The 26,830-nt window shown below is 35.1% G+C and overlaps 1 protein-coding gene across 1 annotated transcript in view; it reads right to left on the reverse strand.

Moving 5' to 3' along the window:
• Window positions 1–2,195: 2,195 nt before the first annotated feature.
• The window catches only part of LOC123532120 (serine/threonine-protein kinase tousled-like 2), a 43,223-nt gene continuing 18,588 nt past the window's right edge, over window positions 2,196–26,830 (reverse strand). Inside the window, exons 16-22 of the mRNA XM_045313475.2 lie at window positions 26,695–26,784; window positions 25,930–26,132; window positions 18,898–19,027; window positions 16,540–16,651; window positions 15,861–15,968; window positions 13,835–13,941; window positions 2,196–11,649 (exon numbers count right to left, since the gene is read on the reverse strand). Of these exons, the coding sequence (XP_045169410.1) occupies window positions 11,517–11,649; window positions 13,835–13,941; window positions 15,861–15,968; window positions 16,540–16,651; window positions 18,898–19,027; window positions 25,930–26,132; window positions 26,695–26,784 (883 nt within the window). The 3' untranslated portion in view covers window positions 2,196–11,516. The remainder of the gene's footprint in view (window positions 11,650–13,834; window positions 13,942–15,860; window positions 15,969–16,539; window positions 16,652–18,897; window positions 19,028–25,929; window positions 26,133–26,694; window positions 26,785–26,830) is intronic.

Consider the following 26,830-nt stretch of genomic DNA (forward strand, 5'->3'; position numbering starts at 1 on the left):
ACTTCGTGTCTGAGGTAATTACTAGAGACATTTTAATGGCACTGCCCTGCGTATACTAACTCATTATCACGGGTATCCTTTATATCACTATCCTGGGTATACTGAATATCACTAGCCGTGTTGAATACAAGCCGGAGTATACTAAGTGTATACTGAAGTTCACTAGCCTGAGTATACTGAATGCAACTACCTGTCACTAGCTTTAATATACTGAATGTCACTACCATGCATATAATGAATGTCACTATCTTGGGTATATTGAATGTTATAAGCCCAAGTAAACTGAAAGCCAATATCTTGCTTATACTGTATTTCACAACAATAGTTATACTGAATGTCACTATTCTTGGGATACTGAATGTCACTACCATTGACATGCTGATGTTACTAGTCCGAATATACTGAATGGCACTACCCTGTGTATACTAAATGATACCGCCATGGATATAAAGGTTACTAGCCTGTGAAAACGAGTATATGCAATGTCAATACCCTCCGTACAATGGGTATCACTACCCTGGATATACTGAATTCAAATTCCCGGAGTACATGTATACTGAAGGTCACTGCCCTGCATAAACTGTATGTCACCAGTATTATGAGCTAAATTTGCTATACTGAATGTTACTATCCCAAGTATACTGAAAGTCAAGGTCACTACCATGGATAATGAATGTCACTATCCTGGGTACACAGACTGCTACTAGCCCAGGAGTATATGGCAAGCCTATTTTCTGAGTATACAGAATGTCACTACCATGGGTATACTGAATTACTACACAGAGTATAATCAAAGTCACCATGCGGAGTATTTTAATGTCACTACCCTCAGTATACCGAGTCGCTTCACTGTCTATTCGGAAAGTCAATACCCCAAGTTTATCACTATCCATCGAATACCGAGTCATTTCCCAATGTGTACTAAAGTTTAATATCCCCGAGGATTGATTGCTCAGAGTGGTCAAATCACAGGAAGACTTCGATTCAGTAGTTTCTGAGAAACTTACTTACATGCAAAACTTCATGACACTGACCATGAGGCCTCAAAATTCGTAAGGGTCATCCGCCACCTGTGAGCTTTTAGCTTGCAAAATTTGAGGATCTTAGGTTAATGGACTGTCAATACATTAATCAGAAACACTATATGTACCAACAGTCACAGCTAACTAGACCTTTCACCAAGTGATCTAAACATCAACTGGGTTTACCATTGCCCCCAGGAAGTGACTGTAATGTTTGAGGATCGTATATGAGAGTTTCTAAAGATATTAGGTGAAACTATTTTTGTATAAACAGTCATTGTAACCTTGACCACTAATCCACTGACCTTAAAATCAGTAAGTTTTATTACAAGTTTGTTTTACAAGACCGGTTTGTAAAATATGAATGCCACCAAAGATGGCCTGTCCAATTTCCATCCCAGAGATCACCCTAACCTTTGGCCTACTGACCCCAAAATAATAAGAGTTCATCTACTCACCACTTGCAATCATCTATGGACAACTGTCAAAAAAAGCATTCTTCAGTTACATATTTTCAACGTCACCCTGGCCTTCACACAATGATCCCTAAAAAAGTCACCTTCAGACGATAGGCAATCATACTAAAATGTTTGACGACTGTAGACCAGTATTCTTATTATTGATAAACTCCAGGCCACTGTGACCTTGACCTTTGCCATTCTGAACCCAATACAATAACGTTCTTATACACTAGACTGAAATGTTCTTCGGTTATTGAATGGAAACCTATTTTCAACTCAAGGCCACTATGACCTTGACTTTTTACTTACTTGCAGCTTCATCTACTGACCATAGGACTGGTAATTATTCTATTCAAGTTGAAAAACTGCAGGCAAAAGCTTTCTTCAGTTATCTATCAAAGTCAAATTCATCTTCCAGTCACAATCAACCTGCCTACAAAGTCTGCGTGTTCTGCACCAAAGCTGCGTTTAGTTACAGGAAACTGAGGCGTGCGGCGTGGGGAGTAGGAGCATAACCTAGAGATGTACAATTTGTCCTGTGAGGTCATCTCATCATCTTGCGATGCACAGAACATATATGGCGTTCGAAAGCAATAGTTTTGGTTGTTTCTGAGAAACCTGCTTACATGCAAAACCTTTGTGATACGGATGCCGGCAAAAGGACTACTACATTCAAATAGACAAGCTAAAAAGTAAAACACAAACTCAGACAAAAATATCTCCATTTATTTTTTGTTGTTTTTGACACTTGTTATGGCTATATTCATCACATTGTGTTTTGTTTTTCATGTGTAACAATTTTCTTGAATAAAAGGTGACAATACAATAGATGGTAAAATTCATAAAAGAATTTAAAATCAGTGTATGGAAACATTATGGGAAACAGCCTTTTTGCAAATATTTTGTGAATATGTAAGAAACATGGAAACATGAATAAGACATCATTAAAACGTAAAATCCAGTGTAGTTAAGATTCATTTGTTTCTTTGGATAAGAAAGAATAGGAACTTGAGAACTGTCTATCAGACTCAAAATGACCAAATATTTAAGGTAGCAGACTCATAGTAACAATCTATAATTTTCATTCAACTGCATATCCAACTTTGGCATTCTTGTGTTTTTACGAAATGCCACCTGCTCCTTGCATTACAGCCAAAGAATATGGAAATATCAAACAACATAACAGTTGGATAGAAATTTGCAGACTGTCATTATGTGACCTGCTACCTTAAATTCAAAAAGTCAGAGTCAGAACAGAATCAATCTATCAAACCCCATAGAATTATTAAGTATATTATTCTTATAATGGTCTGCCCACGCTACAGTGATTTTTCACCTGTCAGAAATTCTTTGTTCAGCATAAGTAATATGCACACAAGAGTAGTGGAGATAACTGTTGTTTGGTACCTAATATTTATCGCTAAACATTTACAAAATATTTTACCAATAATGTGGAGAAAATTGTGCCTAAAATAATGCCAGTACTGAAAAGGTGAGGTAAACATCTCTACCTCATTAAAAAAATATAATTTTGTTCAACTAAAAACTATTTGAAATCTATGCTAAAATTATCATTTTCTTTTCTTATTTTGTGTACAGAAAAGCAAAACCTTTAAGAGGAATCTTTTTTTTTAAGTCTCTGGCCCCGATTTCACGAAAAAACTTAAGTAATTACTTAGTTAAGTCTGTTATTTCAAAATTATGCTATTGCTTAATTTATTGTTATTTCATGTTGATTTTTTCTATAACAATGTATTTGTAGCTAAATTACACTATGGTTAGTAGTTTTTGTCTGCAGTACTTATTTTAGTCAAGCAAATATCACATTTCTACTAAAGCACAATATAACCAACTTAAGTATTTTCTTAAGTATATTCCTTATTTTTATACTTCGTTTTCTTTAAAATTCAGAATTCTTGTCTTTTTATTTATGAAACATTCATATATGGTTCTGTTATAGCTGAAAAAATCAACATTAAAGACACATAAAGAGCAAATACAGGCATTTGAAATAACAGACTTAGCTAAGTAATTACTTAAGTTTTTTTCCGTGAAATTGGGGCCTGACCAGCAGTCTGCTTAATATCTGCCACAAACTTCTGTCTACCTATTTTTGGAGAAAAAAAAAGGTAATAGTACTGGAATAAACATAATGTCTACCCTTCTAGAAATCCCAGTTTAAGTACCAGATTCAATTAGAGGACCTCTCTTAATACTGAGGTAAAACAATATGGTCCCTTTTTTGTATCTCTACCAAGGAGATCTTCTGTTAATAGTATGAGGCCAGTGGGTATTTGTTTTAATTCAACAGTTTGGTATATGTAGTACAGTATAGACCATTTTTTAAAGCAGCCCTTATTAAAGCCAACAGTCAGAGAAGACAATGTCGCTTGTCACCGACCAAACATTGTCTACTTTTAAAAAAATAGCTCATTTTTTACAAGTGTCAAAAATTACTTCTAAAATAAACAAATGCATGTAGCACATAATGGTTTCAACAATTATAGTACACGTCGTTAACATTAAAACAAATAAAATGTGTACTGTTAACATACAGACAAATGAAACACGGGAACAGTACTGTACACAAGTGTATTTATAGTCTTGCAAAATCTTGCAAAAATTTATTCACATAAATTATATACATTATTTGGATACTTTTAGTAAAATGTTGCAAAATTGCAATAAAATCAAGCATTCTCAAGTGCACAGTCTCATTCATCTGGCAATCACCCGACAACCATCTGTCAATCACCCGACAATCAGCTGTCAATCTCCTGACAATCACCATTAACTAACATATAACCACAGTTTTCATACTGAATCACAAAATAAATACTAATGAATATTTTACTGATGATTCACACATTCAGTCATGATTTCTTTAGATGAGACATGATTAAAGTAAAAGTTTTACAAGAATCCTATTTTCTGGAAATATTTAATGCTTTCAGGTATGATCCAACTTTTCTACAACTATACACTATCCTTTAGACAGAAACTATTATTTTCATACTAAAAAAAAATTTGCTTTTTAATGTTTTGTAATAACCAACCACTCTCCGAGACAGTATTCTATACTAAATAAAGCTGTACCGAATCATTTCTAGTTAAATCAAAGTAGCTTTGTTTTTTGAATAAAAGGCTTTAAAATGACTAACCCCACCCATAATCCAGACCCCATTCTGAATAAGACCTAATCAATACCAAAACCTAACAGTTTCAGTTCTTCAAACAAGGGGTTGATTTACTCCCGAGTTCAAAGTATTGAAAACAAAATATCAAAATATAATATTATTTATTATATTATACCAAACCCATCTCATGATTGAAAACGTTCAAAAAGGTACATTAAATCTGTGAGGTATTGAACACTTTTGTATGTAAATATTAGCTCATATTTAAATAAATTGCAACAAAACAATGTTAGCAAAAATAATACACATTGCGAATTTATTCACATTTTATCTTAAAAACTTCTTTTTTGTTCAATATGCTTTCTTTAAAGAAAAAAACTACATGGATTTCCTAAAATCTCCATCGAATCCCACTTCCCCCCACCCCTGAACAAATCTATCTAATTAGACTGAAAAAGTAAAAATAAGTGTACGTGAGAGTTCACCCAGCAGCTAACCAATCATAATATCTTTCTTTCACATTACAAGATCCTCAATACATGACTAGACAATAATTTTGTAAAAATCTTGTTCCTTCACCCAATATCATCGTTCACGGAGCTCTCATTCATTTAATATGACCAGTCATCAACTGAAATCAGCATTTGAGCCGTGCCATGACAAAACCAACATAGTGGGTATGCGACCAGCATGGATCCAGACCAGCCTGCTCATTCGCGCAGTCTGGTCAGGATCCATGCTGTTTGCTGATAGTTTCTTCAATTCCAATAGGCTTTAAAAGCGAACAGCATGGAGCCTGACCAGACTGCGCGGATGCGCAGGCTGGTCTGGATCCATGCTGGTCGCATACCCACTATGTTGGTTTTCTCATGGCACGGCTCATTTTTTCTTTGCATAATTAAGAGCATGGACCATTCAATTAACTTCTCTTAGTTAACCAGACATGAGAAACATGATTGTATTTCAACACTCACAGCAACTGATTTACTTACTAAAATTAACAAAACCCCATAAACATATGTGACTACACAGAACATCCAGCCCTTCAAAATATTGTTAAACGTCGGCTGGAAAGACCTAGATAAAGTCATCAATCTTCTGTCTACCAGCTGGATGGCTTGTTAATATTAAATTATTTCAAAACCTTGAGTGAACCAGATGCAGTCACAAAGATTAACTAACAGACTGTCCATTTAGACTCCTTTTTCAAACAAGAGGCCGTGATGGCCCTAGATCACTCACCTGACATTCAGAGCTGTTCAAATTATTTTGGAAACGATGTTGTGAAATAATTCTAAAATTAGGCCAGCAGTTTAAGCAGAGATTTTCGAAGTTTTCCATACATTCATAGAGCTTAAACTAGCCCTGCCCCTGGTGTCCATGTTTTTTAACAAAACTGTATTATATCAAGGATTAGTAGACGGTCACTGAAGTAACACTGCTGTAAAACTATTTCGAAATCTGGCTAATTAGTGGTTTTGAAATTTTTAAAAAACTTTTTAATTTTGGTTGCCATGGCAATTGGACTGATATGGACTGATGATGAACATCCAACAATCCTAAAAGCTCACCATGAGAACTTCATGCTCAAGTTGAGGTAATAAATAAGTGTACAAGTTTCAAAGCTTTAGCTCTTGTTTTAAAGAGAAAATGGACCTAAACAAAAATCTTTACCAATGCCGGTCAAAAAAAATACCTTGTAGACACTTTAATTGTAAGACAAATTAAATAGATTAAAACAAAAGATACAAGTTACACAGGTTCAGTAATAGAAGTTTCAAAAGAATCAGAGATAGTCAGCAACTTAAATAAATCTAATTATGAAATTATAGTGTACTTAAGTACACTGCACCAAAGAAATTAAATAACTGTAGCAAAAAATAAATAACTGTTAAGAGCATTGAACATTTACTGCTTCATCTAAACTAATTGTTCAATATCTTTGAAAATAATGTTGTCTTGATATACATAGATATTGAAATACTGTATATCTTATTAACTCCATTCATTCAGTGCCCCCACCCCCCTACCTCTACCCCCGTAAGATATTTTCAACTGCAAAATTGTATGAACATAAAATGCTTGGATATTCAATTCCTGCACAACTAAACCCTGAATCATTGTAAGTCAGGCAATAAACTACACAAAGATCTTGACTATTTGAAAACCATTAAACATATAACGAATAACAGGACTCTATATTCAGGTGAAAAATTATCTATTTTTACCTTGTCCCCCTTATTTTAAGACGGCACTGAATATCGCAAAGTTTGCAATTTAAAAATGCTGTAACTTTTTTTTCAAACACCAAAATTAATTATGAAATTTGAAAAGAACTGTAGACAGACCTGGGATTCAGTACAAAACCTGAAAAAACTTTCCAAATTCTAAATTGTCTTTTCCCCAATATTTAATTAAGGCAATTCTGTAAACTGAGACGCCTGAATTCAGAACCAGTCCTAATAAATCACAGACCTGTGCAGAGACATAGCATGGCACAATTGTACAATTATAGCAACTTTGACAATCACATATTTATTTAATCTAGACTAGTAGGAATGTAAGCAGTGACGCCAATTTTATACCATCTCATCCTACTAAAATCTCTTAGTGCATTTTAAAGTGACATGCATCAGTGAAACAGCCACTGATTTAATTTATATATAATGATTTAGATTATTAAAACGGAACTGTTGTCCTGACAATTTTCACATATGTCATGAATACTGCAAAATAGTAATTTCATCTCATCAAGCATGCAAAACATTAATCTGTCCTAAGTAACAAAATCTCTTCATTTGTTACACATTAAAAAAAAAAAAAGCCGAAAATCTGCAGTCATTTAGAAAACATGCCAAAGGTATTAAATCTCAGGGCAGACTTATGTTGGAAAAAAAAAAGCAGGATTTGTTTTCATGAAAATATTCATCTCTTATTACTTGGGTATATAATTCCTACTGTCACAAATCTGTTGCCGATTGACTAGGCAGTAAAGGACAAGAATTGTGTAAGCAAGCAGCATAACTGCCATTATTAAACAAAAAGTTAGCACTTTATAGAAGTGAAAGCCCAGTCAGTATTAAGGGAAGACCTTTCATAAAGGTTAAGGGTGTTTTTATCTTTTTTTTTGGTTTAGCGCGGTTTTTCATTGACAGTGTTTCAGTTATGTAATAACCGACTTTTAATCTTACCAGTAATCCTAGATTGTTTACAAGAACTAATCTGCCCTCTGCAAGTAGCTGCCAATATCAGTGGAGGCCATTGAATAATTTCAGACACAATGTCTTATCAAATCCAAGTGGACAACATACCCCTCACCCACCTCCCGGATCAACCTCATAGACCAATTGATCAGAAGACCTGCTCTCCCCTTCTTGCGCGAAGACAATGGGCTATACGGTCTGGCATTTTCACAGAAAAGTATCAAGTATGCTGAATAGCATATCCTTAAAACAGATCTAAAACGCAGCCCTTATTCATACATTGCGTGCTGCACTGTCATTTCATACTGAATGGTGTATCAAATATTATGCTGTAGAACTGAAACAAGAAAAACTTGATACAGAAACAATCTGTTACTGACAATCTATACACTATAATCACAGAGTGCATTAGGACCATAGCATGAAGGTCTGCTAACTGCTCAAATAAATGCGCCTTCAGGGCAGTCAGGTATCACTTCATGTACAATGTATCTTCAACTAATTCCAACAATCTATATGAGCCGCGCCATGAGAAAACCAACATAGTGGGTATGCGACCAGCATGGATCCAGACCAACCTGCGCATCCGCGCAGTCTGGTCAGGCTCCATGCTGTTCGCTTTTAAAGCCTATTGGAATTGGAGAAACTATAAGCCAACAGCATGGATCCTGACCAGACTGCGCGGATGCGCAGGCTGGTCTGGATCCATGCTGGTCGCATACCCACTATGTTGGTTTTCCCATGGCATGGCTCATATAAGATATCAGCACATTTTGATGCATTATCACATTTTTTTTAAGCCTTCATATTCAATCAATATGCAAAAAAAAACCTTCCCACCAAGTTACATGACTATATGGTAAATATAACATGACTGTGGCAAGATCACACGACATATGATTCCCATTTAATGACAACAACAACAACTCGAAATCAACATTTAGCACAATTAATGCTGACAAAAAAATCACTTCTTGCTTGGTCAAGTATTTTTCATGAAGTTTGTGAACAGACAATTTCATCCATACACATGTTATTATAAGACCCTTTCAAAAATTATCATAAACTACATGTGTAACTAAACTTTCGAAACATTCTATCCCTTAGTAAACTAGCAAAAATTTCAAAAATTCATTTTTCAAAAAAAGCAACTGAGCATTGCGTCATTGGCTTAAATATATATTTTTTTTATATATACTATAGTTTACACTGAAACACTGGCAATTATTTACTTAATTTTGTGCTGCCATTAATTGGTTTTTGTAAAGTTTCAACCTCAGAAAAAATTATCATTTCCCCCCGACTCTACCCAAATAACTGTAATTTGTTCCATAAATTTCATTAAAGAAATAAGTCACAAACTAATTAAAAACAACAAGTAATGCAGAACACTGCAAAGAAAAAGTTAAACAAAAATTACAGATGAAGACAAATTCCTACATGAACCTAATTAATGCTCCCACGTTTACAGAATTTAGTTAATTTTCCAAGATCTTTTAAACAACCTTCAATCATTGCATTCTGTTTTCACTCTGGGTGACTTTTTCCCTTCTATAAAGGATATTTATTTATTTATTTGTTGGGTTTAACATCGCACTGACACAATTATAGGTCATATGGTGACTTTCCAGCTTTAGATGGTGGAGGAAGACCCCAGGTGCCCCTCTGTGCATTATTTCATCACCAATGGGCACCTGGGTAGAACCACCGACCTACTGTAAGGCAGCCAGTGAGGCTTGAACACACATCGATGAGAGGCAAGTGATCTGAAGTCAGCTACCTTAACCACTCGGCCACCCTTCTTTAAAAGGGGCCCAAAGTTCTAAATGCATTATTTTCTCAAATTAAACCGGAAACCTTTTTTTAAAAAAAAATCATGGCATATAACATTTTTGCAAAGGTCATGCTGTTCTGACATTTTTACGTAATGTTTGGTACTGTTTGATACAATTACGTTGCAAAAATAGATTTATTCATTTTAATCAAATCAATTTTAGGCTGTACACAGCCTTCTTACATTGTTAAGTTCTGTCCAAATAATGGAAGCTTTATGTTCTATTATTATCAACAGGCAGAAAAATACTTGATTTTATTCAATTTTACGAGCTGACAAGTCTTCCATAGTTTAACACGTGATCGTTCCCTTAAACCAGGTAGAAATTTTGTAAATGTTTACCAATCAACACGACATGGACTTGTTTAAAAGTGTAAACATGGGAGCCTTACATGAAAAACTACATTAAATCACAGACTTGACACATCAGGTGATTAGCTCAGTAACATTTTCTACTGTGTTACATCTGTCCTACCAAAATAATACTCTGTAAGGCTTGCTATATAAAAACACTTCTACTCAATAAAGGAAACACTGTTATTGAAAATACTGAACGTTGTGAAAGTTAAAAATTATTGCAATTTAAGTCAAGCAGTTGGCAATGCATATCTTAAGTGTTTTATCGTGACCTTCTTTCAGCATACATAATATTCTTGATCAAGAGTTGCAGTAATAATATTAGATTTAAGAGGCATTATTGACTTTTTTGAAACAATGTCGGACAACTTGATCAAATATTTCTCTAACATCCTTGTTACTGAACAGTATTCAATAGCATTTATATCAAATAGAAATTATAGCATTCTATCAATAAATGTTCTTACAGCAGCTGATTTTTGTAACTTCTAAATTTGTAAACCTAAAATTGTAAAAATCTAAAGTTGAACTGTGATCAGAAATAAAGCGGTGATAGAAGGCTAGAAGAATTTGCCTGGTAATCTGTCATGACCAACATACTTTTTTGCACAACTGGGTCTTTCATATCTATTTTTATGTAAAAAAGCCGCCCTACACACAAGCATTCAACTGTATTTTATAATAGATTTACTATTTTCAAAAAATAAACCTTTCGTATTAAAAAAAGGAAATTTATCTGTTAACCCATAAACCTCTGTAAGAAAACTATATCAATATACATTTATTGCAACACATGTAATATACAAGCTATAGAACTTAACCATCTTCTTTTTTTGTTACAAGTTTGTCTTGAAAATCTTTTGCTCTTTTATTACGCATTTCCTTTCCATAGGTACCTGTTCATTGCATGACTCAATATATAATATACATGCTGTTGAATTTAACCTTCTCTTTTTGTTACAAGTTTAGTCTTGAAGATTTTTTGCTCTATTTGGATGTATTTCCATTCCACATGTACTAGAAAATCACATGAATCCAGACGCTAGACTTCACTTCTTATATAGATCGTCCACTGCCCAATTTACAATATGTATGTTGAAGAAATCAACTGTATTAGTTCACCACTTCCTATTTTTTGAATGGAAATATCTTCTGCACCATTCCGTTTTGATTTTTCTTTTTTTTCATCACATCTTTTTTCCATCATTTTTTTTTTTCATTATTATCACACTTTGTATTGCTGAACACTATACATACTATGTACATCCACACAGATCCATCCAATGTCAGAAACTCCAGCACACAACTCTTATATTGATACAACTGCATATGTGTTAACACAATAACCAACAACAATGCCGACTACACATCCTCCCAACACATGAATCACAGATTTTTTTCTTCGCCAAGCTTTTAATATATGTTGGAACAGCCTTTAAGTCTTTTCTTTGAAAGAAGTAAATGTAAATTTCAAAAAAATTCTAATATACATTAAGTTAATACTACGTGAGTTTGTCGCCAAATGAAAAACTTGGTGACTGTGAAGACAAGTTCGAACTTGATGCACTAACATTCATGGCATTAGCAGCACCGCTTGGAGTCGTAGCACTCATCAAGTAGTCTGCATTTATGTGACTAAAAACAAAATAAATATTCATTATTCTCCTTATATGTAAACATCAAAGAATACATTTTCTTCAGAGACTGATATTCAAACATTTAAAAGTGAATTTTGAAAGATTTTTTTGTGCCCCTAACTTTTTAAGAATACGGAGGCACAAAGTACTCCGTGTTATTTTTGACTGTTTGCAGCTGTTTCCAAACTGCTTAGGAATGGTTCGAAGAACTTGCAATACAAGAGCTGTCCGTAAGACAGCCAAGCTCGACTATTCGAAATATTGACCCAGAAGCAGGAAAATATTACCCAAAAAAGTTAAATATCAAGAGTTTTAAGTTCAAAAGGGGGAATAATTTGACCAAAATGCATATCAGTTATGGGACTTGCTGCTATCAACTAGTTTTATAACCCCGAAGGCACATGAGAAGTTTCAATTCAATATCTGCATTAGTTTTGGAGATAGTAACTTGCATGTAAAACTTTAACCAGAATTTTCAAAGTCCAAAAGGGGGCAAAATTTGCCCAAAATACATGCCAGAGTTTTGGGACTTGATCCAGTGAGGTTAGTAATTGATCTAGAAAAAGAAAAAATAAGTTTCAAATCTATATGCCTTTTAGTAATAGCTGTATGTACTTGCATGCAAATTCAACCAGAATTTAAGTCCAAAAGGGGGCATAATTTGGCCAAAATGAAAGTCAGAGTTATGGGACTTGATCCTATCAACTAGTTTTATAACCCCGAAGACACATGTGAAGTTTCAAATCAATATCTGCATTATTTTTGGAGATAATAACTTGCATGTAAAACTTTAACCAAAATTTTCTAAGTCTAAAAGGGGGCATAATTTGCTCAAAAAACATGTCAGAGTTATGGGACTTGACCCAGTGAGGTTGGTAATTGATCTAGAAAAAGAAAAAATAAGTTTTAAATCTATATGCCTTTTAGAAATAGTTGTATGTACTTGCACGCAAAACTTTAACCAGAATTTTCTAAGTCCAAAAGGGGGCATAATTTGGCCAAAATGAAAGTCAGAGTTATGGGACTTGCTGCTATCAACTAGTTTTATAACCCCGAAGACACATGTGAAGTTTCAAATCAATATCTGCATTAGTTTTGGAGATAGTAACTTGCATGTAAAACTTTAACCAAAATTTTCTAAGTCTAAAAGGGGGCATAATTTGCTCAAATAACATGTCAGAGTTATGGGACTTGACCCAGTGAGGTTGGTAATTGATCTAGAAAAAGAAAAAATAAGTTTTAAATCTATATGCCTTTTAGAAATAGTTGTATGTACTTGCACGCAAAACTTTAACCAGAATTTTCTAAGTCCAAAAGGGGGCATAATTTGGCCAAAATGAAAGTCAGAGTTATGGGACTTGCTGCTATCAACTAGTTTTATAACCCCGAAGACACATGTGAAGTTTCAAATCAATATCTGCATTAGTTTTGGAGATAGTAACTTGCATGTAAAACTTTAACCAAAATTTTCTAAGTCCAAAAGGGGGCATAATTTGCTCAAAATACATGTCAGAGTTATGGGACTTGACCCAGAGAGGTTGGTAATTGACCTAGAAAAAGAAGAAATAAGTTTCAAAGCTATATGCCTTTCACTGATGGCTGTATGTACTTGCATGCAAAAACTTAACCAAGGTGTGACGCCGACGCCGACGCCAGGGTGAGTAGAATAGCTAGACTATTCTTCGAATAGTCGAGCTAAAAATGTAAATCAGTATCGAACCCGTAAGATATATTTCACCTCCAGGTAGCACACAGAATTTTTGTAATACGCATCAGTAAATACCAAAAAAGTAAGCCTGAAGACCACATTAAAATTATAACAAATAAAACTTAATTCTGTAGTTCAAAATCTTAGACATTAACATGGCTCAGTTACTCTTCGGACAATATTAACCTTTAGCCTGCTGAATTTCTAAAACGGACTGGTCCATCATTCAATTTGGGCAGTATCACTTATTATTCGAAGGGGTGTTTTCTGAAAACCTACTGACTGAACAGTGAACAGAACAGACGATGATCCTTGCGGGATGATCTTGGTCAGCACTGGTCGCAATGGCAGAATCACTTGCCACCAGTAGGCTAAATGTTGAGTAGACACTGATAATAATGGATAGTGATTTACTACAGAAAACACACTGAAATCTAAGCCTCTTGTAATATTTCAATTAACAGCCAGAACATACCCTCCTTTTGCCTTCATTGCAGCTGGTTTAAGATAATCATCTGTTGCCAGCTGTAATACGTCGGGTCTCATCTCCTTCTTGTACTGTAGACACTTGCGGATAAAGTTCTGAAAATGAATTAAAGAAATTTCAGGCTGTCTAGCATACCCTGACAAAAAATTAGGGCTAATTTTAGGGCAATTTGTACAAAAAATAGGGCTAAAATTAGGAATTTGGTACAATTTTAAGGAAATTTTAGGGCTAAATTTAGGAATTTTCAAATTAAAATATGGACTTTAAAGACCATGTAATGTGCTTACCTTTATGTGATTGACATAAAAGTAACTCACAAATAGTGCTTTATTTACAGAAAAGACGTCTACCACTGGTAAACTGCTTTGAACTGTACTAACTGTTTTTTTCTGAATTAGAAGAACTTTTAAACAACATTTAAAACATTTTCTTTTTTTGATCATTGCAAAAAAGTTAAAAAATTAGGATTTTTTGTGAAAAAATAGGGCCTTTTTAGGAATTTCCTTTGATTTTTTAAAAAAAATAGGAATTTTAGCCAAATTGAAAAAAAAATAGGAAAAAGTAGGAATTTTAGGGATGCTAGACAGCCTGAAATTTACATTCGCCTGCAGTACTGCAATACCATCAAAATGAAGTTGCAATAATTTCTCTGATGTTTGCTAACAACTACGCTATGGGCTTTTTAAAATTTTAATAGTTCCAGTTTCCAGAACATGTTGTTCATTGACAAGAAACAAGCCTAGGTGCATACGATTAGCAGTTTCATTTCAAACTCAGAACAAGAGCACCGCCTTGCGGGTGCTGACGCTCATCTGATTTTTTTTGTGTAATAGAAATATTGTCCTACCCATGATTTTCTAAGTCTAAAAAGGGCCATCATTCTTGCAAAAAGCAGGATAGAGTTATGTTTCTTGATGTACAGTGTCCACTTATGATGGTGAAAAACTGTTGCAAGTTTTAAAGCAATAGCTTTGATAGTTTATGAGAAAAGTTGACTTAAACATAATACTCAACCAAGAAAATGATTTTCTAAGTCCAAAAGGGGCAATAATTATTGCAAAAAGCAGGATGGAGTTATGTTGCTTGCTGTACAGGGTCAGCTTATGATGGTGAACAAGTGTTGCAAGTTTCAAAGCAATAGCTTTGATAGTTTAAGAGAAAAAGTTGACCTAAACATAAAACTTAACCAAGAAATCTGATATTTTCTAAGTCCAAAAGGGGCCATAAATCTTGCAAAAAGCAGGATGGAGTTATGTTTCTTGCTATAAAGGGTCAACTTATGATGGTGAACAAGTGTTGCAAGTTTTAAAGCAATAGCTTTGATAGTTTAGGATAAAAGCTGACCTAAACATAAAACTTAACCAAGAAAACTGATTTTCTAAGTCCAAAAGGGGCAATAAATCTTGCAAAAAGCAAGATTGAGTTATGTTTCTTGATGTACAGGGTCTGCTTATGATGGTGAACAAGTATTCCAAGTTTCAAAGCAATAGCTTTGATAGTTTAGGAGAAAAGTTGACCTAAACATAAAACTTAACCAAGAAATCTGATATTTTCTAAGTACAAAAGGGGCCATAAATCTTGCAAAAAGCAAGATGGAGTTATGTTTCTTGCTATACAGGGTCAGCTTATGATGGTGAACAAGTATTCCAAGTTTCAAAGCAATAGCTTTGATAGTTTAGGAGAAAAGCTGACCTAAACATAAAACTTAACCAGGCAACGCCGACGCAGACGCCGACGCCGACGCCGACAACCGCTCAAGTGATGACAATAACTCATCATTTTTTTTCAAAAAATCAGATGAGCTAAAAACTCCAGTTAACCAAACAGCCTCGACTAAAAGCAATATGGCTTAAAGTTCCTCTTTTGTGCCAAGTTGAAAATCATAAATGGAACTAAGATACAGATTTTTACTATATTTTTTGATGGATGTACAGGCAGAAAGCTGAGCAGACCAAAAATAATACATCTGCCATGAAGTTTGGGGTGCCACAACAATAAAGATATAATACTATACCTTGGCCTCTGGAGTGACTGGAGGTTTGGATGGAAATTCCACCTCCTTTGCATTCAATATTGTGTTCTCCTCTAAAATAGCTGCCTGAGACAGGTTGTGACCAAATGGCTGAAAAATATTCATGTTTTACTATAACAACACTTACAATCCCCCAGAATAATCAGATATCTCCGTGTTAGACCAAATAAGGGGGCATTACATAAAATATAAAAAACTGTTTATCTAATTTTCTGTAATATTCATTAATGCTTAAATAAATTCTTCCATCTCAAGATGATTTTTCTTTCTTTTTTCGTGTTGGGTTTAATTTCGCACTGACACAATTACAGGTCATAGGGTGACTTTCCACCTTTGATGGTGGAGGAAGACCCCCAGATACCCCTCGGCTCCTTGCATTATTTAATCACGAGCAGGCATCTTGGTAGAACCACCGACCTTCTGTAAGCCAGCTATATGGCTTCCTAGTATGAAGAATTCAACACCCCGAGTGAGGCTCAAACCTACATCGAGGAGGGGCAAGTGATCTGGTCAGCTTGAAGGCCCCTCATCTCAAGATAGATACAAATCTTAAGGAAAACATCTCTAATATTTGCATTAAAGAGTATTTCAACAGCCATTCTCATTTACTGAAACTCAATGATATTCTGAAAGGTTAAAACTACAAGTGTTTTGTACTTACTTTTTTCCCATACAGGCATTGGTAGAATATCACACCTACTGACCATACATCCACTTTAGATGAGATTTTTGGAGGGTTTTTCCCTACCATAAAACACTCTGGAGGCAAATACCTATAGAAAAATCAATAAATTATACATCAAAATAATAAAAAACACTGATGATTACAATCTGTCTTCAAAACAATTAAGCTCATACAAAGCTGTGCTGAAAGTAGTAATTCCAGCCCTCGCCAAGTAATTTCAAAATTCCACCAGGCACAACAGTTCTGCTGGACAAGACTACACACACACACGGACTGGCGTTAACATTATATACCCTTCAGCTAATATCATATCTCAGGGCCTTGGAAATTTGCCGGTTTGTCGGTTTTGGACCGATTTTTGACTTTTCAGACAGATTCGTGAAGTGAAAAAACGAAAAAAGTCGGTCCCGTAAAAATGGAGAAAAGTATAAATTTCGGCCTGATATCTCAATACACGATCACCTGCCAAGCAGGAAATTGTTGGTCGCACCCTCAGATAATCAATAAATGTGTCAAACGGTCTGACTGTCACTTTGATAATCGGTCCGTAATTAGCACGTGACGCAATCAGTGCTCGCGCGGCACATCCTTTAATGTTTGCAGACAGCCGACTGCAATGTATTAAACATTTTTGACTGGTTTCCAAATGTGTCTGACTGGATCCAAATCATTTTGACAGGGATCCACTTTTTTTATTTAGAATCGGACGGATGGTTTATTTCAAAAGGCTATGTTTGATCACAGTAAAAAACAAATGGTCACTGCATTTAATCAAAGAGCTATAATTGTACATTATAGGTCTTTGATTTAATGAGACATCTCACAGAAAAGCGATAAAAATAATTTTTATAATTATTTGATTTGAAAAAATTTTAAAGATTCATTTGTTGGGGCTCCAGTTGAAACAAGCGCAGAAAATCGTCTTTGCAACATGACTGTACAAAAAACAAAAAGAAAAAAATGGACTGGCAAACACGAATGATACAGAAAACCGGAGTGGCGCTGTTTTTCAAAACGCTCTTTTAAAAACGTTTCAAAATGAAATTTTGTTTACATCAGAAGAGAACATATAACATTATAAAATGTAGTTGCTTATTGAAGAACAACGTAAGTGAAATGAAATATCCGTGGCCAACACGCGTGATTTTTGGTACTATACATGCGGGAAATTCGATCTCAGCGTTCACATAACGTACACATTCGGTCCGCGGCAGAGTATTCTTAAAATACTGAGGCTGTTCATGTGTCGTGTAATTCACTTTGACGCATTGTATTTTATAAAATTCCGTCAAAGAATGAGGAAACATCACAAAGTATCTGCCGTGTATACGGTACCGAAGTCACGTGCATTGGCTTTTAGACTAGTTACACACACGGTGTCAAATTATGCCTTGGCAATTTTATCCTTGCAAGTATTTTCTCGGAAAAACATCGAAATTTAAACAAAGTAACAATCACACATAACACTGAATAACTGTCTTCATTGTATGGAAACACGCGCTGACCGGTAACTCAGTTTTAATGCATGACATGCTTATTTCTTTACTCTATCACGTTTTGCAAAATATTTAATATTGGGAATGCGGTGGGTTGGGTAGCGCCGATGTCAGGATTTTCGTTTCGGACCGATTGAGTTATCAAAATTTCCGGAGCCCTGTCGTATCTAGAGCACAGAAAGCCATGACAATAATACTTACACAATTTAAGCTAACTTATACCCTACACTTACATTAATATTATATTCTTGTAAACTAGCAAGTTTGGCTGTAAGAATGTGCTGTTACATCATTTAACAGCAGCACAATTAGTACAAAGGTAACAGACTTGTAATGACATTCACCAATTTCTGCATGATTACGTAATATCTAAATTCTACTTCAGTATTACTATTGTAGCTAAAATAAACACCTGCTGACAGATCATAATTCAACTAAACAGTGCCCATCTTTGACAAGATAAATCCCTAAAGTCTAAACATTCAGTTTGTTTTGGTGCTGTTTTTCAACAGTATTTCAGTTTATGTAATGGTGGACAGTTAACCCAACCAGTATTTCTGGATTCTGTACTGGTACTTACTTATTCTCTGCAAGTAATTGCCAACTTCTCCAATAGTCAGATTTGGAGGACGAATGACTTCAGACAAAATGTCTTTTACAAAATCGTCCCAGAGAACTGGAGAATCAAACAACCTTGCCCTGTACAGATCTGCGCTCTACCTACTGAACTAAATGGGCAATCAAACTCACGACCTGATGGAATAAGCTAGGAGTCCTGATGCATCTATATAGGCATTGCCTTTTCAATATGTATTTGTTTGTGGTAAGCGATACCTACCAGTAGGTTCCTGCTCCTTGTGACGTAAGATCCATACCATCTGGTGTGGCAGATTCATCATCCATGATCTTACTGAGACCAAAATCTGTAATCTTGATCTCTCCACTCACTGACGTAGATAACAATGAAGCTGAAAGGAAACACAATATTGTTCAATTCAGTTAAAATCTTACAAAAAATTCTTCTCTTAGTTACAGTTAAAACTTTCTCATTGTGACTAATATTTAGACAAAGTGACTAATCTGAAAGTTGCTGTTGGACTGTCAAAATTAAAATTTTGCTTAATTTCCGTATTTTCCGCAAACAGACCCTACTTGAATGAAAATAGTAATATGACCCAGATGTGTGTCTATAGGACACAGGTGCCCCCACTTCCTGTCACTGTCTGATATTTCTGACAAAGTAAAGGGTCATAACTCTTTTTGTTTTGGTTTTTGGGTTTAACGCTGTTTTTCAAAAGTATTTCAGTTATGTAATAGTGGGCATTTAACCTAACCGGTGTTCCTGGATTCAGTACAGACCTGTTCTCTGCAAGTAACTGCCAACTTCCCCACATGAATCAGAGGTCGAGGACGATGATTTCAGACACAGTGTCTTTTATCAAATCGTCACAGAGTACATACGCCCAACCCAGACCCCGCGATCAATATATTTGAGCTCTCCCTATTGAGCTAAATGGGTAGGTTGGTAATAACTCTGGTCTGGCTGTGTAAAATCCTGAATTATAACACCAGGTCAGGGTTGCCACTTGGTTGAGAAAAGAAATTCCCTGGCTTTTCCCTGACTAAACCATACTTTTCACTGACCAATACCACCATATTTTTTTGGCGTCCTCCTCCCCTACAACCGTCCAATGCGGCCTTTTATATTTATTTTGATTTAAGATACAAAAAAAACTTTCATTAACAAATACCAACAAGAGGGCCATGATGGCCCTATATCGCTCACCTGTTATCATTGCACTTGAGGACAAGAAGGTCCTCAGAAAAAATATTAAGTCCACAAAGGACAGGAACAACAAAGAGAAGAAATTTAACCAAAAAGAAAAAAATTTCTTACAAGGTACAGATATGTCAAAATACACCTAAAAATTGGAGGTACCATCCATGTTGTACCACAGAAAAGTGGTCTCAGTTTTTCCCTACAGCCAATAATAAAGAAGTTACTAAAAATAAGCTATTTATAGTAACGTAAAAGGGAAGTAATTAAAAAAAAAATTATTGTAAGTGAACAAAAGAAGGATCTGCCAAATAAATCTGTTGACATAAATGAAATTTCAGATCAATATCTTCATTAGTTACGGAGATATACCCATTTTAATTTGAAATAAAGGGAGGTAATGACATAAAATCAGTCCATAGTTATCTACCCTGATTGGCTCAGTCCAAATAATGACAATAATGAAATTTCAAATAAGTCCTATAAGTACTTCTTGATATAAATCCATTTTGATTACAATCAGGGGAGGTAATCAGATATAAAATAACTCTGGAACCTGTGATTGGATCTGATTTGTCATGGAATCCAAGATTTATTGTTGTTGAAGATATTTTGGAAGTTTGTATCAAATAAAACCATGAATGAAGTATCTATATGGCTGCAAAAGCCAAAATAGACAATTTTGGACCTTTAAGGGGCCATAACTCTGGAACCCATGATGGAATCTGGCCGGTTCAAGAAAGGAACCAAGATCTTGTGGTAATACAAGTTGTGTGCAAGTTTGGTTAAAATCATATCATAAATGAAGCTGCTATTGTGCAGACAAGGTCAAAATAGCTAATTTTGGCCCTTTCAGGGGCCATAACTCTGGAACCCATTAAGGGATCTGGTCGGTTTAAAAAGGAACCGAGATCTTATGGTGACACAAGTTTTGTGCAAGTTTGATTAAATTCAAATCATAAATGAACTGCTATTGTGCAGACAAGATCAAAATAGCTAATTCTGGCCCTTTCAGGGGCCATAACTCTGGAACCCATAATGGAATTTCACCAGTTCAAGAAAGGAGCCAAGATCTTATAGTGATACAAGTTGTGTGCAAGTTTGGTTAAAATAAAATCATAAATGAAACCACTATCATGCAGACACGAAATTGTTGACGGACGCACGCACGGACGGACTGACGACGGACTAAGGGTGATCACAAAAGCTCACCTTGTCACTATGTGACAGGTGAGCTAAAAATATATGAGTGTAAACATAATGAAAGTTAACATACAAGAGGGCCATGATGGCCCTATATCACTCACCTGTTATCATTGCACGGTCCTCAGAAAAAATATCTAAGTCCAAAGGACAGGAACAAAGCGAAGAAATTTACCCAAAAAGAAAAAAAAATTCTTACAAGGTATAGATATGTCAAAAAGCACCTAAAAATTGGAGGTACCATCCATGTTGTACCACAGAAAAGTGGTCTCAGTTTTTCCCTACGGCCAATAATAAAAAAGTTACTAAAAATAAGCTATCTATAGTAAGGTAAAAGGGAAGTAATTAAAAAAAAATATTGTAAGTGAACAAAAGAAGGATCTGCCAAAATAAATCTGTTGACATAAATGAAATTTCAGATCAGTATCTTCATTAGTTATGGAGATATACCCATTTTAATTTGAAATAAAGGATGTAATTTGACATAAAACCAGTTCATAGTTATCTACCCTGATTGTCTCAGTCCAACTAATAACAATAATGAAATTTCAAATAAGTCCTATAAGTTCTTACTGATATAAATCCATTTTGATTACAATCAGGGGAGGTAATCAGATATAAAATAACTCTGGAACCTCTATGATTGGATCAGATTTGTCATGGAATCCAAGATTTATTGTTGCTGAAGATATTTTAGAAGTTTGTATCAAGTAAAACCATAAATGAAGTCTCTATATGGCTGCAAAAGCAAAAATAGACAATTTTGGACCTTTAAGGGGCCATAACTCTGGAACCCATGATGGAATCTGGCCAGCTGAAGGAAGCAAGATCTTGTGGTGATACAAGTTGTGTGCAAGTTTGGTTTAAATCAAATCATAAATGAAGCTGCTATTGTGCAGACAAGGTCAAAATAGCTAATTTTGGCCCTTTCAGGGGCCATAACTCTGGAACCCATAAAGGGATCTGGCCAGTTCAAGAAAGGAACCTAGATCTTATGGTGACACAAGTTTTGTGCAAGTTTGATTATATTCAAATCATAAATGAAGCTGCTATTGTGCAGACAAGGTCAAAATAGCTAATTCTGGCCCTTTCAGTGGCCATAACTCTGGAACCCATAATGGAATCTGGCCAGTTCAAGAAAGGAACCAAGATCTTATGGTGACACAAGTTTTGTGTGCAAGTTTGGTTAAAATAAAATCATAAATGAAGCTGCTATTGTGCAGAAAAGGTCAAAATAGCTAATTCTAGCCTTTTCAGGGGCCATAACTCTGGAACCCATAATGGAATCTGGCCAGTTCAAGAAAGGAACCAAGATCTTATGGTGGTACAAGTTGTGTTCCAGTTTGGTAAAAATCAAAACATAAATAAAGCTGCTACTGTGCAGACAAGGTCAAAAAAGCTAATTTTGGCCCTTTCAGGGGTCATAACTCTGGAACCCATAATGGGATCTGGCCAGTTCAAGAAAGGAACCGTGATCTTATGGTGATACAAGTTGTGTGCAAGTTTGGTTAAAATAAAATCATAAATGAAACCACTATCGTGCAGACACGGAATTGTTGACGGACGCACGGACAGACTGACGACGGACGAAGGGTGATCATAAAAGCTCACCTTGTCACTACGTGACAGGTGAGCTAAAAAACGAAATTGATTCAAACACATTTAAATTAAGTTTATACACAATTACACCAAAATGTGTTTGGAAATACTTATAAATACAGCATGAAGCATAGCCACTGAACATTTTAAACATCAACTCAGAATTTCATTTTTCCCTGACTTTTCTAAAATTTCATTTTTTACTGACCATTATCAAGATTTCCCTGAAAATTCAAGGTAAGTGGCAACACTGCATGCATCACATGCTGAACAACAATCCTGTGAGGTTTATTGACTGTAGGTCAAACACTTTTTGTTATGCAAATTTGGACAGACAGACTGAGGCAAATCTAAGTGCCCCTACCTCTCCCACAAAACTTTTGATACATCCTCTCAAATAACATAGTGATGTGACTAGTAGTTATTTGCTCAATACAAAGATTTCACAACCAAATATTTCAGATGGATTCATTATGGTGATTTTACAAACCATCCTTACCCTCATTGACATTGGTCCCTTGAGGGGAAACTTAAGATAATCTTATGACTGGCATAATAGAAATTCCAAAGCCAGACCGCAGCATAAAGTCATGTAAAGCATAGGTTGTTTTTTTTACACATTTCCTTCTTAAGTCTATTTTAAAGAAAGCATTTACTTATCATTATGTACCAGTATATAAAACAGAAGTATTTCCCAAAATGTTGCTAAAATTCCCAGTTACAAAGGCAAGAGGCTATGTTCCCATCCTGTTTGGAATAAATTGATGCATGTTGAGGACAGATCAATAGAATGCTGTTATTTTAAATTTAAACATACTATACATGTTAAGATGATACATGTATGTGCTTGAAAGACTGTTATTATGTATAGCTGTGTCAGAATCAAGGACACTGCATTACTTACTAATGTACACATTACGTAACCACCAGCAAATTTAGCAGACATTTCTGATCATATCCAGAGATTTACTTCATATATATACGACAAAAGAAATGCTTTCACATAGATGAAACATTTTGACAAAGTTTCAAGAAGATTATCTATTTATTTATTTGGGTTTTACGGCGCACCAACACAGTATAGGTTATATGGCGCGAAAAAGGACTACAAATTTTGGTTTCATATCTCATTTACATCGAAATAAAAACATGAGGTATGGAATCAAAATCTGCATACCTGCTGGAATCACAGAGTTAAAGCAAAACCAAGTGTTAAGACCATATTAGTTGCCTCTTAGGATCATGCAAGTTCAAGAAGATTAGGTGGAAAATATGGCCTCTTTAGTGTACACAGATAATCCAGTTTTGACTATGACCTAGACTTCATAAAGATAAATATTCTGAATGATAATGAAGATCAGCTTTGGACGGGTTTTACAGCATAAAAACACAATTAAGGTTATATGGAACAAAACAGGACTGAAAATTTTGATTTTACACCTCATTTTTAAGTCACAGAATCAAAATATTTATACCTTTTGGGATTACCAAGTGTTCAGACCCAATAAATCACCTTTTGCAATCATACAAGGATAAGAGAGTGGTTACAATTTTTTCATTCGCAAGTTGTCCCAGAACCACACTGGACCATGGAAATCTGGTTGATATTGTATGTTAACATGGGGTTTGTATTGACCTGACCTAGTTTTTAACCCAATTAATCCAGTTTCAAACTTAAATGGGGAAATCTGGTCAAAATTGTATGTTAACATGGGTTTTGTATGACCTGACCTAGTTTTTAACCCAATTAATCCAGTTTCAAACTTAAATTTGGAAATCTGGTCAAAATTGTATGTTAATATGGGTTTTGTATGATCTGACCTAGTTTTTAACCCAATTAATCCAGTTTCAAACTTCACAGGGGCTTTTTACAGTTAGTCTGACCAGGTTTCGTAAGGACCAGGAAGGAAGTATGGACTTCAGTCTTGGCAATATTTTTCTTTTAATTGACTAAGTGACTTGTCAATCACAAGTGATTCTTTTCAATCTTGATCTGGATTTTATTGACACAAACAATCTAAATGGGTTTCATACAGATCCAGCAGAAAGTAATACATCTAGAGTGTTAACAAGGTTTTTTTTTTTATAATTTCACATAGTTTTTAACTTCATATAAACCCGTTTCTTGTCAATGACCTTACTGAGGCAAACATTCTCGCAAGGTTTCATAAAGATTGGACCAAAATTGTGAACTTGGAGTGTACTTTATTGCTACGTTTGAAATACGTAAACTGTCTCCGCCAATGAAAACGTTCTTTACAACTACCGTCTTGTCATCGATAATCATGGTAGGCGAAGGTAATTTGCAAAAGCGAAAAAGTTAAATAGCGAATCTGTAAGTAACAAAGTAGGATTGAACCTCATTTTCGGTCTTATTAGTTTGCATTTAGCCTGTTCTGAACGGTTATAACATTATTTTTAACTGACACGGTGTACTTGATGTGTTTTAGGTGGAAGACTTTGGTGCGGAAAATGTGTGGGATTTATTCGGATAGAGAATACACTACCGTTTTTATGCCGTTGCTCGCTCGCTGTGTGTAAATGGTTTGCAACTGGGCTTTGAAGTAAGATTTTTCTGAAAGAGTATTCACTTGCCCAAAAGACTGCCAACCATTTGTAAAGAAATATTTTTTTTGAAAAAAAAAAACAAAAAAACAAATTACTGACCTGGAAGCAATGTACATGTCAAAATGTTCATGATCACCTTTCTAATGGCTCAGTCACAGGGGCAAAAAATTTTCAAAATGACTTTTTGACATTTTTTTTCTTAGAAAACATAATAATTGTAATATATTTAAGTGTATATGGCTCATGTACCTATACTGTATCCTAGATACGCTACTGCCACCTGTGTAGGTGATTAGGATGAATGGTTTTTGGAGCATGTTTTAGAATGAATGGTTCAGCATTTTTATGAGTCTAGGATATTCAGTAATTATGGTTAAGAGCCATAATTCCGAAGAGCCTGGGACGATTTGGCTAGTTATCGAACTTGGCCGAGGACTTATTGGCAAACACATTTTGTTCAAGTTTGGTGAAGATCAGATGAGAAATGTTCGACTTAAGAGTGCGGACAAGCTTTGTGACAAACAGACAGACATACACAGACAGGAGTAAATCAATATGTCTCCCACACCACAGTGTGGTGGGAGACATAATTAAGGCACACAAAAGGCCTGGCTTTAAATGTACCCATTTTTACCAACAAAACATTTTCATTTCCATATATAACACCCTTTAACTATCAGTAAGAAACCTCAACAATATTTAACAAATAATCAAATTCCCAACCATTTGTGGCTGGATGTCCCAATAGAAGGTTTCCAGGCTTCAGGTCATAATGGATCACAGGCGGCTTGATTTCATTGAGATATTTGAGGGCGCTCACTGTCTGACAGATTATCGAGCGTGCCTCTTTCTCCGGAATACACTTGTTCTGCTTCAAGTAAAAGTCCAAGTCATTTCCTTCACAATACTCTAACACTGTACAAAATCTGCAAGACAAAATGTACGATATTCTAAATCAAAGCACCTCTACTGCTCTACCAATATAATATAATTGTTACAATGCTAGATTAAAACCATACTGAATTTTATTTGTTTTTCATTCTTATCACAGTGCAATGTAATACTTCAATCTGCTAAAGAGCTGTATCAGACTGACAGTATGGACCTAACAGCCATCTCTCTGTATGACTAATGGCAAAAAATCTTGGTAAAGGTTAAAAAAACTTTACTTTGTTACCAGTATGAGGGAAGTGTCAGAATGTAATGCTGTGATTAGTCAATTTCAAGACTGAGTTCAAAATCAACCAATCATATGCTTGCATTTTGTGACTGGTCTCTTAAGACCAGCTTTGTAGCCTTGGATACAGATTACATTAGATACTTTCAATAGTAAGAAACTTCCACAATCACACTCGATATAACTTATGTTATACCTGTTTAAATTTGGGGCAAATATCTTGCAATAAATCTTCTTTTCATAGATAGACACATAACCATTAAGACTTCATAGAAGGTATAGCAAACAATACGTAAAAACCCACTACTTACGAATTATTGTCTATTTCAAATACATCATACAGTCTCACTATTCTGGGATGATCCAAGCTTTTGTGTATCTTGTACTCCCGTAATGCATGCCTGCAATTTACAAGAGCAGTCAACTGTGAAAAAGGTGTATTTTGAA

Source organism: Mercenaria mercenaria, chromosome 11 (assembly GCF_021730395.1).
Source record: "Mercenaria mercenaria strain notata chromosome 11, MADL_Memer_1, whole genome shotgun sequence".
NCBI lineage: Eukaryota > Metazoa > Mollusca > Bivalvia > Venerida > Veneridae > Mercenaria > Mercenaria mercenaria.